Source organism: Clinocottus analis, unplaced genomic scaffold (assembly GCF_023055335.1).
Source record: "Clinocottus analis isolate CAN_PGR_092001 unplaced genomic scaffold, fCliAna1.0.p SCAF_2, whole genome shotgun sequence".
Classification (NCBI taxonomy): domain Eukaryota; kingdom Metazoa; phylum Chordata; class Actinopteri; order Perciformes; family Cottidae; genus Clinocottus; species Clinocottus analis.
In genome coordinates this window covers 4,585,130-4,603,429 of record NW_027175931.1, presented here as the reverse complement: position 1 = coordinate 4,603,429, position 18,300 = coordinate 4,585,130, and the positions used below count along the sequence as shown (strand labels likewise).

The 18,300-nt window shown below is 45.1% G+C and overlaps 1 protein-coding gene across 2 annotated transcripts in view; it reads left to right on the top strand.

Annotated features, from left to right (window-relative positions):
* Window positions 1-18,300, top strand: part of rap1gap2a (RAP1 GTPase activating protein 2a) — a 77,517-nt gene that overhangs the window by 3,327 nt on the left and 55,890 nt on the right. Inside the window, exons 1-2 of one of the 2 annotated variants that reach the window (XM_068584255.1) lie at window positions 6,652-6,770; window positions 9,779-9,814. In XM_068584255.1, the coding sequence (XP_068440356.1) occupies window positions 6,727-6,770; window positions 9,779-9,814 (80 nt within the window). In that variant the 5' untranslated portion in view covers window positions 6,652-6,726. Of the gene's footprint in view, window positions 1-6,651; window positions 6,771-9,778; window positions 9,815-18,300 lie in introns of those variants that run through there. The other variant, XM_068584257.1, reaches the window with a different exon arrangement.

Sequence of the window (18,300 nt, the reverse complement as noted above, 5' to 3'; positions counted from 1 at the left end):
CTCGTCGTTAACCATCTTTCGTTAAAGCCCATCTGCCAACGCTTCTTCTCACTTCCCTCCCTCCCTCCTCTTCCCCCTCGCACCTCTTTCTCCATCACTCGCTCCTCGTGCGGGCGTGGCGTCTCATCCCTGATGGCACCTCCTCCTCCCCACGTAGACCGCTACGAGAACCATATCCGAGCCTTTCTATCCTTCCTCACCTGCGCGATTGGTTTTCTTTTGTCTCTCGTTGTTTTAAAAAAAAAAACCCAAAACAAATCGGCCTCTTCGTCCTGGTCATTCCCACACCGACTTTGGTGACGAGATCAATGCGAACTTTGACACGGTGGCACGTGAGTCACGGCAGCCGCAGCGGGGGAATTGCTTTAAAACTTCCGCAGCCTGTGTTTTCATTTTGTGTGTTCCCATTAAGTGGACAATAAAACACTGGGAGGAAATTGCCGCGTTCTCACGAGCGCACCTGATTGAATTGTTTTTGCGTGGGCCGAGCATTCGCCGTGGCGCCTGCGGGTGTTTCTCGTTGTGTTCGCGGGGGTCTCGGGTCCGCGTGCTGTTCGTTAGAGCCGCAGTGAAGGGGAAGAATACGGGGAATGAAATGGATGTTTCTTTTCTGATCAATGTCGTCTGGAAGAGTGAGCAATGGGGGGAGAAGAGGGATGAAGGCACTGCGGAGGCCGTGGGCGGAGGAGGTGCTGCGTGTGCGCGTGCGTGCGTGCGTGAGTGCGTGTGTGCGTGTGTGTGTGTGGATTTGTCTGCATGAATGTGCACACAGGCCAAGTATGTGTGCACGAGCTCAGGCAGTGCTGTAGTGTATATAACTATCTGTGGTCGTCTGTGATTACGGATGTGTACATTCGTGTGTGTGTGTGTGTGTGTGTGTGTGTGTGTGTGTGCACGTGATCCGGAAGAGTGGGTGTATGGGTGGGCTTGCTGTCACTTTGACTAAAATCCACCAGCGCAGCGAAGAACTACAGAGAAAGTGGGAAAAATAAAAATAGAACGCAACAACAACAAAAAAAGGTTTATTGAAGAGGGAAAGATGAGAAAAGGGGAGACATGAAACGGATAAAGAATAATGAGAGCTAGTAACAGTCTAGAGGAATACAAAAAAATAGTAAAAATACAATTTATTGTCGTGCACACTCCGGTCCCCGAGGAAGCCAAACGGCTCCCATGTTCACAGCCGAAGGAGGTCTTATGAAATATAAATACAAGTGGATCACTGCATAACTGTCTGGTGATTATGTTGCTTCGGTAAAGTTCAAAGCGCCTTCAATCGTCACATTTGTGTTAGTCATGAAAGTGCAGACCGTCGCAGATGTAACACCAGCCTCTCCTGCAGGAACAGCAACGCAACTATGTGCGATTTGTTGGGTGTAGAGGAACTGCTGTAACTGCTGTCAACTGAAGTGTTGTGTAACATTTAGCTATGTTTTCTTTTACGTGACTATTGTCACTACTTGTTTACTCCACGTACATGCAGTATGTGGATCTCCTGTTGGGCGGAGGCCCTCCGCCTCCACCGGAGACAACACAACACGAGACAACATAATGTGCTTCTGACACATCAATACATCAGTAACGACAATCCAATAACACAAGTCACAAGGATGCCAAACTCCCGTGGCGATTTTCAAACCCAATATTTGAGAATTGTATAACCAAATTTGTTTACTGGCTTGCAGTCTTGTTTACTGTTGGCTCACAATTGCTGGTGCATGTCTGTGTTTCTTTGTAAGAATAGTATGAAGCATAGCATGAGAACAACCTTCACCATGGCGAGTAGGAACAACAACAACAACAACAACAACAACAACAACAACCAGGCTGCTCTCTTTCACCAAGAAAACCGGGTTAGTTTATCCATAATTCTGCTCCATAATTAGTTCAAGGATATCATGTGCTTTCATGTATTCACAATTGGATTATCTCTTGATCGCCACGATTGGTTGAATGAGGAATCACGCAACGTCTGCTTGCGTCATAACTTCCCATATGATAAATGGATCCGTTGTGGTACCTGTTGCAAACAACCGGTCGCTGGTTATCTAATGATTATGAATTACTGATCTTCAGAGATTCAAGAGTCAAATACAGATATATTTGTTTCGTCGTATGCACAGATAACAGACAGTTACTCTGTGCAATGAAAAGCTTATTTTGCTGACACACAGAATAAGAAATGAGGCACAAAATATGATAACAGTATTGCACAATCAGTGTATGAAGTGCACTACGCATTGCTAGAAATATTTACGGTAAATAAGATGCAGGCTGTACTTTACCAGTCAGTGTGCAGGTGAGCATGTTAAAAGAAATGAATAGATGCATTTGGAAATATTGTTCTAGCTGATGCATAACATGCAGGTTTGGTACCTCTGTCTATGTGAACATCCATGTGTGTGTGTGTGTGTGTGTGTGTGTGTGTGTAAGTAATTGATGGTGATGAATGTGGTTGAGACAGGAGTCATTAAATCAGAGCATCAGCTCTGTTTCTAAATCAGCAACCCTCCTGAAAAACCTCACATGACTAAGTAACCTATTAGAGACCCAGAAGGGAGGGATAGATAGATGGATGGATGGACGGATGGAGGGAGAGAGAAAGGTCTCTCACATCCGTCTGGGCGTTCATCAGCCTCCTGGGAATCCATCTAACGACTAAATACATTATTGCATGGAGGGCGAAGGGATGGAGGAGGGGACGGGCGCCGTGGAAGGCACAAAAGTAATAAAGATGGAAACGCTGCGGTGTCTCACTGCCAGTGTGAGACGAAAGGTTTTGAGAACGAGACGAGGAACGTATTTGAAATAAACAAAATTGGGTTGACAGGGGGGGAGAGAGAGACAGTTGAGCGGGAACACAGTGAAAAATATAATTAATGAAATTTCCCAAAATGTTTTCGGCGAGACATGAAGTGAGACAACAGTTTCACGCCCGCTCTGCACCGTCATGCGTCTGGCAGCCTTCACTTAGCGCTCATGTTCGCGGTTTTTTATGAAACATGAATAAACAGGAAATCTCACATTCTTCTTTCGCAGAGTTTTCATCTTTACAAAGGAGGAAAACATGCTCGAGTCGGATGGGAGACAGTTTGGGTTTTACCTGCAAAGGTTCTGAGCGGCTGAATCTGCAAAACCACAATTGTTTCTCATCAAAGCATTAAACAACTCAATTCAGCGTTACATATAATCCATGCTCAACAAACACTGAAGTCACTGAATTATTCTGCGTACCGAGGATGATGATTTTAGAAGATTTTAATAAGTGTTTTTTTTTATCTTAAAACTCTTGCAAATGAGAAAACATGTCTTTTTATGATTTGAGTGAACTGAGCCTTTAATCTACTTCCAGGATTAAAGTGTTCACGTTATAATCTAATCCAAGGTCACAATCCTGAAAAATGGCGCTGTTGGAAATTCTGCCTTCGCAAAACTTAAAGCAAAAGTTTGACTTTCTGGAGGAGACTTCCACGAGAAGATGGACGTCACTCTCGAGTTAGCTGCAGCCGAGTTAGCTGCATTAGAGCTGCAGGCAATTAGCTTAGCTTAGCACAAAGACCCGGGAAATAGCTGACCAGGCATGTCTGCACCCGCTGGGTTCGGTCGTGTAAACAAGCAACTGTTTGCAAACAAGTTTGCAGTATCAGCTGCACATCAGCCTATGCAAACACAAACAAAAGGAAGTCATAATTTATGGTAATTAAAACACCGGCGAGGGGATGAAGAGACATATGAAGACAACGCAAGCAGCGCGTTCGCACTTACTGTCTCATAATTATGACTTTTTATCTCATAATTATGATTTAAGTTTTATTATTTTGGTGAGGGGAATGGGCTTCCATACTGGCTGACGGTACGCGTTCACAACTTGTTTCTGCTGCTCCCTGGTGGTCAAAACATGTCCTGCGGGTTTAAAGACTGAGACGATATATATGGAGCTCAAGTTTAGTTCTCTTTCTCCTCTGTCTTCCTCACTTCTCTGAACCACCCACCCACACACACACACACACACACACACCGAATGTCAGCCACGCTGTGGCGACCTGGTGACATGATCTAACTGACGGCTGACAGCAGCCCACTTGCCAACATTTCAGCGGTAAAACTCTTTCAAGCCTCTGAAAGCAACACGTGTTATCAATTCAAATTGTTCTTAAGCGCTGATTTAAAAACATTGCATTAGCAGCCAGGTGCAATACGCACATGATTGCACACACGCGTGACATGAAGCAAGACGAACGTGACGTTGTGATACGATGGCACGTCATCACATCGAGGAGCAAAGCGCCGCTGTCTTCCCAGTGTCTATAGCAACACAACGCTATATTTAAGCCTGATGTACAATCAAGCTTAAATACATCTTCATTCGGTGTATCGAGTATGTGCTCGACACACCGACTGAATTGGCATAATAGCAGAAGTATAAAAGTGTCACGAAACACGGCTGAGGCGTTTATAATTGGGATCAATAAAGCAATCATGAATGTTATCTAATCTCGGAGTGTCCCAGGGGGTTTTCTGCTCCATTGATATGGAGCTTACAAGGGATCAATGTGGAAAATGAGCGAGCATTAAAAGAGTCGAAGGAAAGCCCCGACGCGTCTGTTCAGCTCGCGCTTCGTTCATTTATCTTGCTTTTTAATACAGCTCATTTGCATATTGATAAGGTTGATTTCCTGACGGGCGAAATGACGCATAAGCCCCTTTTTTGTGCCTCTTTAGCGTGGCAGTGCTCAGAGTTCAGTGTTCGTGTACAAGACGTGCCTTTTTTCATCATTTCTGTGCATTTTTATCCGTGTGAACAACCAGCTGCCAGCTCCAAATAAAAACAGTAGCACCGACACGCTCCACTTTGTTCACCAGCTAGCTCCTATAACTGCGTCTGTCGACTTTTGGGCCTTTTTTCGGACTCGACATGTATGTTTTATTACATGAAAGCTATTTTCTATTCTCTCTTTTTCATTATCTTCAGATATTAGGATATTACTTAGATATCAGTCATGCCAGTGGAGTGTGTTATTGCCGTTCTCACCATAATGAACATGTGGGCTGAGAGCTCATCCTGTCATGGTGTCTCTTGGTTTTCACTTCCTGTTTTATTTTGGAATCCCTGCCTCATGTGTCCCGTGTTTTGTGTGACTTCCCACCTTTGTGGCTTTTTCCTTTCCTTTGTTCTGTGGCTCGGCTGTGTTGCACGGGTCTTGTCGGCTTTGCTCTGCTCCAATTGTTTCGGCCAGCAAATCAGCTTTTGGGTGTGCCCGCATGACTTCCTACCTCAGCTGGGTTGATATTCTTTGTATCTGCGTTTGTGTATGTCCACCTGGGCATCGTGACACATCACCCGCTCATCATTCTCAAACAGAGAGTGACTCAGAGCGCGCTGATAACCTTTAATTGGGAAAATCGTTCTCGACGGGCTTCAGAAGTGCTCATTTGGTTTCATGGACCCAGTGAGTACTTCTTGTGGAGTGATGTTAAATCAAATCAAGTTTCTATTCGGAGAATAAAGGACATTTGAGTTAAGGTTTCCCATGAAAAATGAAACCTGGAATCTTCTTGGTACCCTATCAGCTTCATTGATTCGATTGTTTCAGGCCCATTAGTTGCCTTTGAACTCCAATTTACAATTAGCACAAAAGCTCAAATGTAATCCTCAAAAGAAACTGGAAAATGATGTAAATGAGGACGTATTGAGCTCTTCATTTCAACAGATGCAGCTCCTGCTTAAGTAGATAACCTTGTTCCAAAGAATAGCTTTCAAGATCTGTATCATTTCGTTCGATGCTGAATCATAAAGTGTCCCCGTGAGGCTTCTTGAAGCTCTCAGTACTTTGAGCGTGGGAACGTCAACTGACAGCGAGACCCGTCAAATCTGTATCGAGGAGGAAGGGTGTCAGGAAGGACACTCCCTCTGGTCACAGCATGGGAGGTTTCTGTGTGTCTAACTTCCTTAAATCGTTTAATATTGTGCTCTAGTTTCACTCAGCTGCAGGGAAGTTTTAATAAAAACTAACTATAGCGGTTTAAACTACTCGTCTGGAAACATCACCTCAGTGTTTAATTGTTTTTAATGTATCTGACTGTATCAGGTGTTGTGTGTTTTGTAATTTAAGTATCTTTGCCCATTCACAAAGTGTTTTCTTTTTTTACATTTTACTGTGAGAGGCCACTCGGCTAACCGCGGGTTACTCGGCGCAGGAAGTGACCTCGTTTGCGTGTGGTGGGCATGCGGGCAGACCGCTGATGTTGACCGGCGCGACGATTGAAGAGTCAAAAGGCTGCTGCTGCTGCTGCATGTGACGCAAACACAGAGGGCCAGACGGGAGCTTGTGGCCCCTCCTCGTCTGGCTCCTCCCCCTGCTGAAATGTGTGTTTCAGTGTACCTGTATGTGTCAGTGTGAATGTGTGTGTGTGTGTGTCTGTGTTTAACGGTCTGTGAAAGGCAGATAACGAGCAGTGTTTGAGGACAGAAGTTGACTGGTCAAGTGGAAAAAAGGACAACTCTGGAGCGGCGGGTTTTTCGCAAAGAAGAAGAGAAGAGAAGAGGAAAAACAAGAGCGTAGATAGAGACGAGAGGGAGGGAGGGAATGAGGGAGGCTGGGTCAGAGAGAGACACAAAGTGTAAGTATACACAGTAAAGAGAAAGGGACTGTCAGCAGAGCATACACTTCCCAGAGGAGAGAGCCTGAGAGCGAGAGAGACTGCTCAGAAGTTCAGTCTGACAAAATGCAGAGAAGGAGGAGAAGCGTGTCATTCGGTGGATTTGGATGGTATGTTGCCTTTTCATTGAGTGCTATTGTGTGTGTGTGTGTGTGTGTGTGTGTGTGTCTGCCTGCATTATGTATGCACATTCTTATTGTCCTGAATACGGTTGTACAGTGAGTTTAAATGGTGCCGACCACGCTGCTGAGATGTGTATGTGCTGCATGTTGGGAGTGTGTGTTTCAGAAATGTCGTTTCTTTTTTCTAAAAGGAAGGATGGGTGGAGGGCCGAGGCCGCTCCTCTTTGTCACACCTCTGACACGGCCCTTTGTTTGTGTGTATGTGTGTGTGTGTGTGTGCGTGTGAGTGTGTGTGTGAGGGAGAATGTACAGTTTCACTCTGTGCTGTCTCCGTTCAGGGAAAGGATTACAATCAACAGGCTGCTTTGTCTCTTGTTGTTGTTGTTGCTGCTCCTGTCCTGCTGTGGGACTATATGGGCCGAGTCATGTCCCCCTGCTCCATTGGCCCGTTACGATTTCCCATGATGCAGCACAGGAGAAGGTGCCAGGGAGCCCATTTGGCGCTGACACACTCAGATGGGAGTGTTTGTTTTTTTTCGCGCCGGCTCTCTCCTGCTCGTTGTCTGTTCTGACTCTGAAGCGCCGCTTCAAAGCACTTAACCTTCCCGGCTGGGCTGCGGCGACGCGTCCCGCCAGACGAGCTGACATAACCTGGAGCAAAGCTGCAGAGCTGCAGAGCTGCACATTGCACGTATCAGGGAGAACGAGTCATACAAACAAACAAAAACAGTCCGATTTTCTTCAGAAAAACGGTTGTACACTCCACCAATTTGACAACCTCACCGTGAAAACAGCTGTGCATTGCGATATCGGCCCTGTGAAATCAAGTGTTTTGGGGGCTTTACCCATAGTACCACGGGACGAAAAGTAGGCCTCGGATCCAACGCTTTGATTCTTCGTTCAATCTGATTCTCGCTTGTCTGAGCTCAGCATCACACTCAAATGTTGTGTGACTGTGTGATGTGTGGCTCGTCAGTGCAAACGTTTCATAATAATTCCTCTACAAATCATAGCCTCCCATTATGGAATAAACTGTCCCGCTTCAGTGAACTCTCCCAGGAAGAATATTTTTCTCTTAAAAATGTGCGTATAAATATAAATATATGCTAGGCCACTTTTTCTTATTTCGAAAACTAAAAAAAAGTAAGGAAAAAAAGTGAAATTATCTTAACTCATTGACAGTTTTTCATGTTAAATCGTCTTCAAGGCCAAATAGGAGATGTTCTGCCGCCGTCTGTCAGTTCTGACTCCGAGATTGAACTGAAAGTAAATGCGGGGCAAGATTAGTGGATTATTTTTATGAGAATTCATGGGCTTTAACGGATTACATTTTGTGTGCGGCAAAGACGGACGAGCAGACGCACTGTGGTGGGGTAATAACATGCACACGCCTCCTCCTCACTCGGTGATCTTATATGAGGAAGAAGCTCTGCACTAAGCCATCGCACGCCGCACATTGTATGTTACGTCTTTTAATTGTTCCTTATAAAGAAAGAACATCAAAACATAACTGCATTGAAATGATACACTTTGCCTCCGAGGAGGCTATGGACACTTTCCTTTAAGAGCTACGCACGATTCTTCTTATGCATTTTGTCACATGAAGCTTTAAATAATCAGTTTCTCTCTTTTTCGGATGTGGATGGCCAGTTCTAAGCAAAACGCAGGATTTTTGCATCGTTTTGGCTCCATGATGTGGTCACATGCACACGAACGCAGTCAATCGTAGTATTTTTGACCTTAATCTCGACCATGTGGGATGAATAAAGCCTGCACAGGATGTTGGATGATACGGTGATACGGTGTGGCTGTGTGCGTCCCGTGAGGGCAGACGGACTGCAGGGCCGTCACAAGATGAACGAGGCTAACGTTTGTCAGCAAGATCAGATACCGCCGAGAAAATCAGTTGTCACTGCGGCAGAGGAACCGCGTGTGAGATATCCGCTGGGAATGTTTGCGTTTCTTCTCATAACTAACTGTATTTCAGCTGACCGAGGTGCATCTTTAAATGATGGATCATGCAGACTGAAGCTGCCCGGCCGCGTGAACTAATTCACCAGGTTCTGCTCAATGTGGACCTTTCATAATCTTGGCGTGTGAATGTCTAGATAATGACATTGTGACGTAAAACATAACTCTGTTGACGCTGCTGGAATGCAAATTATGACTGATACTGTTCATAAACCCTGAGAGAAAATTCAAATTGTGTGTGTGTGTGTGTGTGTGTGTGTGTGTGTGTGTGTGTGTGTGTGTGTGTGTGTGTGTGTGTATCTACATGAGCTGGATCAGGCGTGGTTCAGTCTGCAAATTAATGCGATTAAAGAAATCATTTCATAACATCCTCTTTAGAGAAGCATGTGAGAGTGCTAAATATGTACACACACACACACACACACACACACTCTCCCCCCCCCCCCCCCCCCCTCCCACACACACACACACACTAGCAATATATTTGAATGTACAATGTATTCCCTCAAACAAAAGCCTCACACTGATCCCCCTCTATTGTCGGCAGCAAATAGCAGCTGTGAAGCGAGAGGTTGTCAGTTTGACATCTTCTGACTCTCCGTGTTTTCAGTACGAACAGAATGTAGTGAAGCATGAATAAATCGCCGATAAACACAACACGGAGGCTTCTCATAACCGGTCTGAGCAGCTTGTGGAGATGGACCTTGTTCAATCAAGTCCGCTGTCATAAAGTGAGCTCTGTGCTCTGCTCTGCTCTGTCCTGGACACACATTATCGGTCCTCAGGCTCCACCATGTGAATTAAAGATAATCTATGCAAATGAGCCCACTTATTTTTGACCCCCTTCATGGAGCATCACTCCTCGCCCTCTTGAATGTGTGGTGTCTTATGTCCTTACTGCTGTACGAGCATAAAAAAATAAAAGCATTCGCAGCCAATAATGTAATTGTGCCGTTGGAGCAGTTTGTAGTGTGATCAATAATCTCTCTCTCTCTCTCTCTCGCTCTCTCTCTCTCTCTCTGCAGGATTGACAAGTCCACTTTGTCTGCACTAAAAGCACGGTAAGTTCCTTTTTTTAAAAAAAAAAATCTACCTTCAGGATCCAGCGTCATAGTTAATATTCTCATCTTGATTAGTCAGAAACAGAAAAACATTCCCGGGACGCGCTGGTGTGTAACAGTTTCACAAATGAACACTGAGCCGGTGGCTTGGGCTTTAAAAGGTACTCTGAAAGCTCGACAACTGATTCACTTGAGAGTAATGCTTCGTCACGTCCTTGTTTACTCTTTACCCACCTCCTCTCTCGCCTTCACGTGGGGGGAAAGCGGTTCAAATCACCGTCCCTTTCATGCTGCTTGAGTCAGGTGTAGTTAAGCTCTGTGTTTGTACTGTGGCTCCCAGGTGTTCATGTGGGTTTGTGGTTTTAGTTCCACACAACACCCCCGTCCCCGCGCGGATCCTGTAAGGCTACATTTAGGCTACTGTGATTATTGACGTTTGTTCGGGACCAAATGTTTGTTTATATCTTGAAGTAAAATACAACACGTTTTATGGAGGATTTTCTTTACAATTACTACTACTCAAATTTTGGGGTCTGTACATTCATGACAGCGTTATTAATATAATTCGACGATTCTAATGCTTTACTTGTACAGTAGTACTGTGCCCATTTGTTTTTCGGTCAAAGAACTCCAGATTTCTTTGTGTCTTCAAACAAAAAAAACAACACAAAGCTTTACTGGACAGTTAATGTGTTAATTTGTTCAAGGCCACAATTAAATCTCAGACTGGGATGAACAGCGATGCATCATTTCAAGCTGGTGATTCATGTTGATTCACTTTGTTGTACCACTGTCACAGCAAGAAGCTTCTGGGTTCAGATCCCACCAGCAGGGTGAGTTTCCTCTGGTTTATGTGCACAGACCAGCGTGACAGACACCAGCAGCGCTCGTGCTTTTGCCCTTGATCAACACGCTGGCCTCGGAGGTGGAGCGGGTCTGTAGGCGCTGAACTGTGGCTGCCCACTGCTCCAAAATAGAGTAAGGATGGGTCAAATGCAGAGGATGGTCCCGCAGGGGAGGAGAAAGTAGAACTCAACTTCATGAAATGACATAACGGTCTAATATAACTGGGCTACGCAGACTTGCTGTATAGTTTAAACCATGTGTGTTAAAACACTTCATTGTTCTGGTGACGTTTTCTGCATCAATTTATGGAGGAAATGTCTTTTTTTTATGTGAAGAAAACCCAAAACTCACGGGTCAGGTGACAAAATATATTGAAAAAACAAATATAATGCACTTTCTCAGGCTTTCTGTGTTGCTTTTAAATATGTTTTCACCTCTCAATCAACTCGTCTCACTTAATGTTGTGACCCTGCTGAGTGTCGCTGTGACTCCTCCCCCTAACTCCTCTGCTTTCGTGTCTTTTGATTGCAGAAGTAACCTTTTTTAAATGTGCATGTGGTGCCTATCCATCCATGCATTTTAATCCATTAACCCTAACCCTGGATGTTAAGATCTCTGCTCATGTTCAAGAAACTTTTCTGCACAAACATATCCCACATATCTGTGTCACACGCGATACAGCTCTCCATCTCTCCAGCCTCCTCACCAGCACTGATAGATGTCTTATTGATCAGTTTCAAGCCAAAAATAGACATTGGACAAATGTCGGAAGGGATTATTCTGCCGATCTCAACCCATGTGACCCGTCACGGCCACAGTGTCCTGCACGGTGTACGAGCTGCAGTAAGCCTTGCCGTGTTGCTCCCCCGCTTGTGTTGTTGATGCTTGGTTCATTGGACAGCTGCCATTGTTCGCTCTCTCTTTGGCTGCTCTGTGTTTTGCAAACAATGGGACGACGTTCAACAGATAATGATGAGTTTCCTTTACAATTTTAGCTGTAAAAAGGAGAAGCAACAGTGGGGGGTTGGGGTTTGTGACGGGCGACTGGATTGAGCAAGTTGTAAAAATCCAATAATTTGAAGTGACAAATGACCATTTGAGGTGTATGGGCTCTTTCTTTTAAGGGCAAATTAGTTCTGGAGTGGAGTGGAGAGCTAATGTGAACATCATCCGCTGAGCCGTGTGCCTGCTTCGTCAGATGAGGATGTGCGAGGAGCTTCTCTTTGTTAAAAAACAAACCACCGGCGAGCCGCGCTAATGGAGGTTGCTGTAGTGATGGGAGGTGAAGGGGGTGTGCGTGTGCATGTGGATCGTGTCCCACTCACTTTGGAGTTTGTTACACTGACGTTTACTCTCTGAACAAACACGTTAAAACCTTTGTGTTGCCCCGTGTCTTCCTCTCTCTCCTGCTCCTTTTGCCGTGGCTGGAGTCGTCCACGTCTGCCATCTTGGTGCCGCCTGTCCAAAGTCGCGTAGTGACTTTGTGTGGAGGATTTTAGAAACTGTATAGTCCAGACTTTGTAAAAAAGTTGCATCACTCCAGATGTTATCTCTTTACACTGATATCTGTTGGTATCGGAAAACAATATTCTGGTATTTTAATCCATTTGTTGTCAGAGTAGTTTTGACCAATTACTAAAAAACGATAACAAAACATTTGGTATCAGACATTTATTTACATTTATCTACCATTTTATTCATATATTCCACTGCTTTTATGGACCTAAGACCTTTGCTAAACCAATGTCAAGCACCAAAACAGTTCATCCGCATGAGGAAAGGAATCTTTTCACAAGAGATTTGAAGAATTTCGAAAATCAAGCCTCAATTTTGCAGCTTGAAGGCCATATTATCTCTTTACACTGTGCCGTAGGACAATGCCTCATTATATAAAGGGCTGAGATTGATCTGCAAATGTTGACATGCAACACATGGGTATGTTTCATATGCAAGTGCCTTTTAAAAAGGTGAATTTAAGTATGTGAAATTGAGAAAAATGACCTCAGAGATTTTACCAGGCTTTAGTTGCTTGCAGGTAAACAGACCATGAAGAGAGCAGAAGAGGCCGAATGCATTGCACAAAATGCTCTCGTGCCTAATTTAGCCTTAGCTTAAAATTAGCTTCTAAATAATCTGATCGTCGTCGTGTCTCCGCTCCATTTTCACGTCACAAGTTGCTCATCGGACTGTAAACCCTGACGGTGCAACGGACAGCCGCTGTCTACACTGAAGCTAAGAAATGCCAGCCGCTGCCCTCAGAGAGACGACAGGAGTCCTCTGGATGTTGGCCAATCGTCACAAGACTTAAAATTGAGTCTTAAAAGCGTATAAAAAGATGGCAGTCCTGCAGGATGTCTTCCACCTGTTTCTAGACTTTTCCAGAAATGAGCGTCTGTGTCTGCAACAAAGCAGGTCGATGCACTTCGATCAAGATGAATTAATCTAAAGGGTAACTCTGGCCATTTTTAGACCTTGAGCCTAATGGGGACAACATTTTTTTAATCACCGCAGTATTGATGGAGAAAGTTGTAACCGGCGGCCGATAAAAAAACACAAGCCTCCAGGGAAGTCATGCAGCGTCAGTGTGAGGTTCTTGTTTTTACATCTGATCTGCTCAGATTGATTTATATTCAACAGTCTGACAACATATTGCAAAGGAGCCCGCAGATAAATGAATGTCGAGCATTGGGCAGCAACGGGTCCCACTCTTTTCTCGGCATTCTTCCTCTGTGGTGCGTCAGGTCTCAGCACCCGCGGGAGCAACGATCCGTCAGTCCTGCAGCAGCTGCTTCACCTTCCTCTTGCCCTCCATCTCTTTCCCTCCTCGTCCGCTCATCAACGTGTAGGAGCTCTTCATCTGGACACTCAAAACGGCCTCGCGAGATTTCCATCATGTTTGTCAGACACTGGAGGGAAACCGTTGACCTTATTAGTTAGTCAAAGGTTAGTTTGGGTAAATAAGCACCAAGCGTGTGGCGGATCGTCACACGGAGAGCAAGTGTGCTTTAATTTTTAAGAAAACAGACGATCGTCTTGTATTTGTAGCATATACAAGAACTAATAACATATGAAGACTAAGGACGCCTTTCAGATGTATTTTGAGGCTGTGAAAGGTTTTATGAGAATAGTTAACATGAGGTTTCTGTACGTGAAAGTCTTTTGAATACGCCTGTTTAATAATCTAAACAACGTCACAATGATAACACACTGAGCGACGCAGGGTTGTTGTTTCAGACGTACAGCTTCAGCCTAAAGAAAAGTCATATATAAAATAGGTGTGTTATCTACAGTGTTCTCAGACACACACACACACACACATCCATTGTCTCCCTCGGTCCCTGGCCAGGTGTCATTAGACCGTCTGCTCTGGAGTGGACCTGAATATGAATCAGTGAGTCGTGACTCCTGCTTGAGCCGCCGCTCTGCCGAGACACTGAATAGCACCAATTTGTGTGTGTGCTCTTGTGTGTGTGTGTGTGTGTGTGTTTGATCCAGGTGTTAGATGTAAGAAAACAGTGCACAGGCAAGCCCCTTTTGAGTTACGACAGCGACAAACAGAGACGGCACTGCAGAATGAAGAGGATTAATAGGAGAGACGGATAGATAGTTTGTCGTGGATTCTTTTTTTTCCGATGTAATTTGTTGTCGCAGCGTCCAGACGTCTTCTTAATCAATCAACGTTGTATCCAACATGGCCAGGTGCTTTTTTTTTGTTTTTGTTAAAGGCAACTATTTGCGGTTCAAAATGCCACTTTAAATGAACTATTGCGCTGTGTAGATTACCTGTCCGATGCATCGTGTTGGCAGACTCCCAGAAAAAGAGCCCAGCTAAAAAAAATCACGATCAAGCTTCTTTTTTTTTTCAGCCCTGGTAACACATTAAACAACACAACTACATAAAAAGACACTGATACATTCACATTCATAGTTGTCTACCCAAACTCATAATGGCTCCTACTTAACATCCAAACTGAATGGGGCTGATGGAAAGGCTGAGAAGTGAGATAATCGTCTTGTGTGTGTAAGCTTGACATGCAACAGGGGATTTCTGAAATTGTTTTGAATACAGCGGAAAAAACCATAAAAACTATGCCACTTTGAGTGGCAGCAGGCATGACTCGCAGCTTGTCATGCTCCCAAGCTTACTCTATTGAGTCTGTCGCCCGTAGCTGGAAATATATAGGGGAGCAAAGCCACGAAATAAGGGAGAAGTGTAAAAGCCAAGTGGAAGGCCGAGGTGATAAATTCATCCGATTGATGACACAGTATAAAGTCTGTGGCTGCAGGGCAGCAGGTGTGAGGCCCTTTACTTTGCTGTCCTCTACCTTTCTCCGTCCCGTCTACTCTCGGTTCACGGTGTGCTTTTCATTTTCTCCAACCGCTTCAACTTTCTCCCTCCTCTTCCTCCCTCCGCTCTGTCATTAACCCCCCCTCCGTGTTCCTCTCTGCTCATGCTCGCTACAAAGAGATCTCTCCGCCGTCACCGTACACACAACACCTCATTAATAGCCGCATAATCAAACCTGTGTGTGGGTGTGTGTCTGTGTGCGTGTGTGTGTGTGTGTGTGTGTGTGTGTGTGTGTGTTTGAGCAAACACATGCATCTGTTTATGGTTTTTGTCTTGAAGAGGTGGTGAGGGTGAATGAATATTACAAGTGGACCAATGGGGATAATAGAGGAGAGACGGGATGAAACAGAGAGAGAGAGAGAGAGAGGGAGAGAGAGAGAGAGAGAGAGAGGAGGGGGGGAGAAGGAGAGAGAGAGGGAGGGCGAGAGGTTGCACCTGACCTGGCTTCTTATCAGAGAGCGACGATGCCCCGTAAACTGTGGTGAGTAACGGCTGTCTGTCTTCTGTGTATTTTTACACAATCTGCATACTTAGAATTGCTTTATTACAGTATTTTTTTTACATTTTTTATCACGAAGTTGTTACAAACCTGTAGTTCATTATTTAAAGAGTGCTGTTTAAATGATGGATCATTCAAGCACAGCTGCAACGTGTTAAAAGACAGTTTATATCTCGACTGACATTTTTAGCTTTTGAGGTCTTGCAGTGCACATTTATTTTAATACAATGCTGAGGTTGTTTATCATTATATTGCTCTCATAAGAAGGTGAAAGTAATGGGGAAAGCGATCTCTCCCGTTTGATTGGAGATCAAGGATTGCTTTTATGGCTTGCCACAAATCTCCTAAGAGGTGGCGTTATTATGCAGGGCTTTCTTTTTGCACTTATCGTGCATTGTAACATATTTACATAAACACAGACGAAAGGACAAATGGTTACTAGATTTAGTCAAACTGGCTTACTAAGAGTGGACGACAGTGAAGCCGAATAGAATATAGCAGCTTGAGCCGAGTGGGAAACCCCGTGTGTGTGTGTTGTATGTGTGTCTTCAGGATATTTGACGGCTTCCAATCATAAAACTGTGTTAGTTGTGTGACTTAATTGGCATCGGTCTGAAGGAACCTGTGTGTAAGAGCTGCTGGTGTCCAGCAGAGCGCGTGTCCTTCTGTCTGGTTTCATTTACACGCTGCGAGAGGGCTTTTAGGTACATTTCCCAAAACAAATTACTTCAGTATTTTGTTTTTCGGGCTCAACCACAGATGGCTAGATTTTTTTCAATCTGGCCAACAAACTGACAGAGAGACGGAGAGCTCGTCTGCAGCCAGCTGCTTCTATAATTTGACGATGATACCCGCCATGAGTTATTCCCATCCTCCCTCAAAAACCTTCCTCGTTTGTCTCTCTTCCTCCTCTCCCTCCCCTCCTCCCCCCTCCCTCCCTTTCCGGCCGGCTCCTGCTCAGTTCAAACGCAGCAGCTGCTGACACCTGAGAGCGGCACGCGGCGGCTCTCAGCGCGGTGATGTGGCTCCACAGGCACCTGTGGCCGCCTCCTCCCCGCTTGTCAAGGGCAGCGTCGCCGCTCCTTCGCCGGCCGGTGCCGATCTGTAATAGTCTCATCATGTTGCATTTCGACGGTCCCTTTTCTCATTTGACTTCACGCCATGGATGCGTGATGTCATTGTCACACCTGAGTCGGGTCGGTGTGCGTGGATTGACAGGCGGGATGCGTGACTGGACTGAGGAAGAGCTTGGACGAGGAGGGGCCCTGCAGGAGAGAGGCTTCGAAGAAAATGTGAAAGAGATATTTAAAAAAACGAGTCCGATAAGAGGAGGTGCCTTCTTCCTGCAGGCGTCCCCTCCCCTTCTTGTTGTCCAGTCATCGTTTTTTTTTTGCCGGCCAGGTGTAAATGTTATCTGTCTGCCAGCATCACGGAAAAGAGCAAAAGGGCTGCTGCTATTTCTGGAGGCTGGCATTTGCTTTATCTTCTCGCACACCTATTTTTTTTTTTTTTATATTGCAGGGGCCGATGGACAAACACGGGAATAAATGTCTGCTGGTATCATATTTACTTTGGGCGATGGCTTATTATTAAAGCTCGAGGCTTCGCTCCGTCCAGGAGGAGAAGGAGCAGCAATGATTAGTCACAAGGAGGTTAAACGCGGCTGTAATGAGCTGTCAGCTTTATTGTGTTTTGCTTATTGGAAGCAGTTGTTGATGTAGTGTAAACAGTTATTACAGTCTGTTACCTAACCTATTGTAAGAGAGGGGAAGGGGCCGTCACAGAGGACAGAAAGCTTCTCAGCTGGGGGGTAAATTTAGATGTTTACCACCCATTCCATTCAACCACGCACACTAGTTGAATTAACTCAGCGATGTTTCAGTTCACTCTTCTTCTTTTTTTTACTATTTGGTTTTATTTCCCTCCGCATCTGAGTGTGTGAGAAAAAAGGCAGTGAAACCAAAACCATAAGGTTGCGGTGATATTTGTCACAGTACGACAGGGGAAGTGGTGGAGCTCCACCCGTCCTCGAGAGCTAGGATGTTGCACTTCCTCTTATCCTCTCCTCTCACTCAACTCCCAACTGCAGAGCATCAGTCGATAGATAACATACTTGATAATTGATATTTCCTTTACCTACGTTGAAATGAAATGGAAATGATGACAATCTTTAAGATTACAGCTGATCGTGGCGCTGCAGCAAGGTCAGCTTTCATAACCAAAGAGCTTTCAAATGAACTTTTTTTTCTGTGTTAGCTGAGTTCAAAACTTTTGCATCGTTGATTTACTCGTTGTACTGTTTTGCCTGACGCAACATACCTGTACGAATCAGTCCATCACGCTCACCTGTTCCGGCTGCGACCACAAGAGGGAGCGCACGGCCTCTCGGAGGGAAAACTCAGTTCGGGGTGATGAAAGCAGCCGAAGTGAAGATAAATGAACACTAGAGGGAGCAATTCCTCTATTTTCATGCGCGCTGCAGCAGTGTCGAGCTCTGACCCACCTGTTAGCTCTCTACCTGTTGAAGCTCTGGGAGGCAGCTCGACGTGACCGGTGCAAAGCCAATTAACCAAGCCGCATGCACGAGTTGCTTACTCCATGCTTCATTTTAATTGCGCCTGTCTCTTGCCCATTAAAAAATGTTTTACATAAAAACAGTGAAAAAAAAAAAAAAAAAAAAAGAGCCAGCCGCACTTCTGCACAACCCGCGTCCTCCACGTCGACGTCACGTGACGTGCGATACTTTTCAGCCGTACCGTGTACCGCGGGCCTATAGGGAGCCTCGGCTGTTGC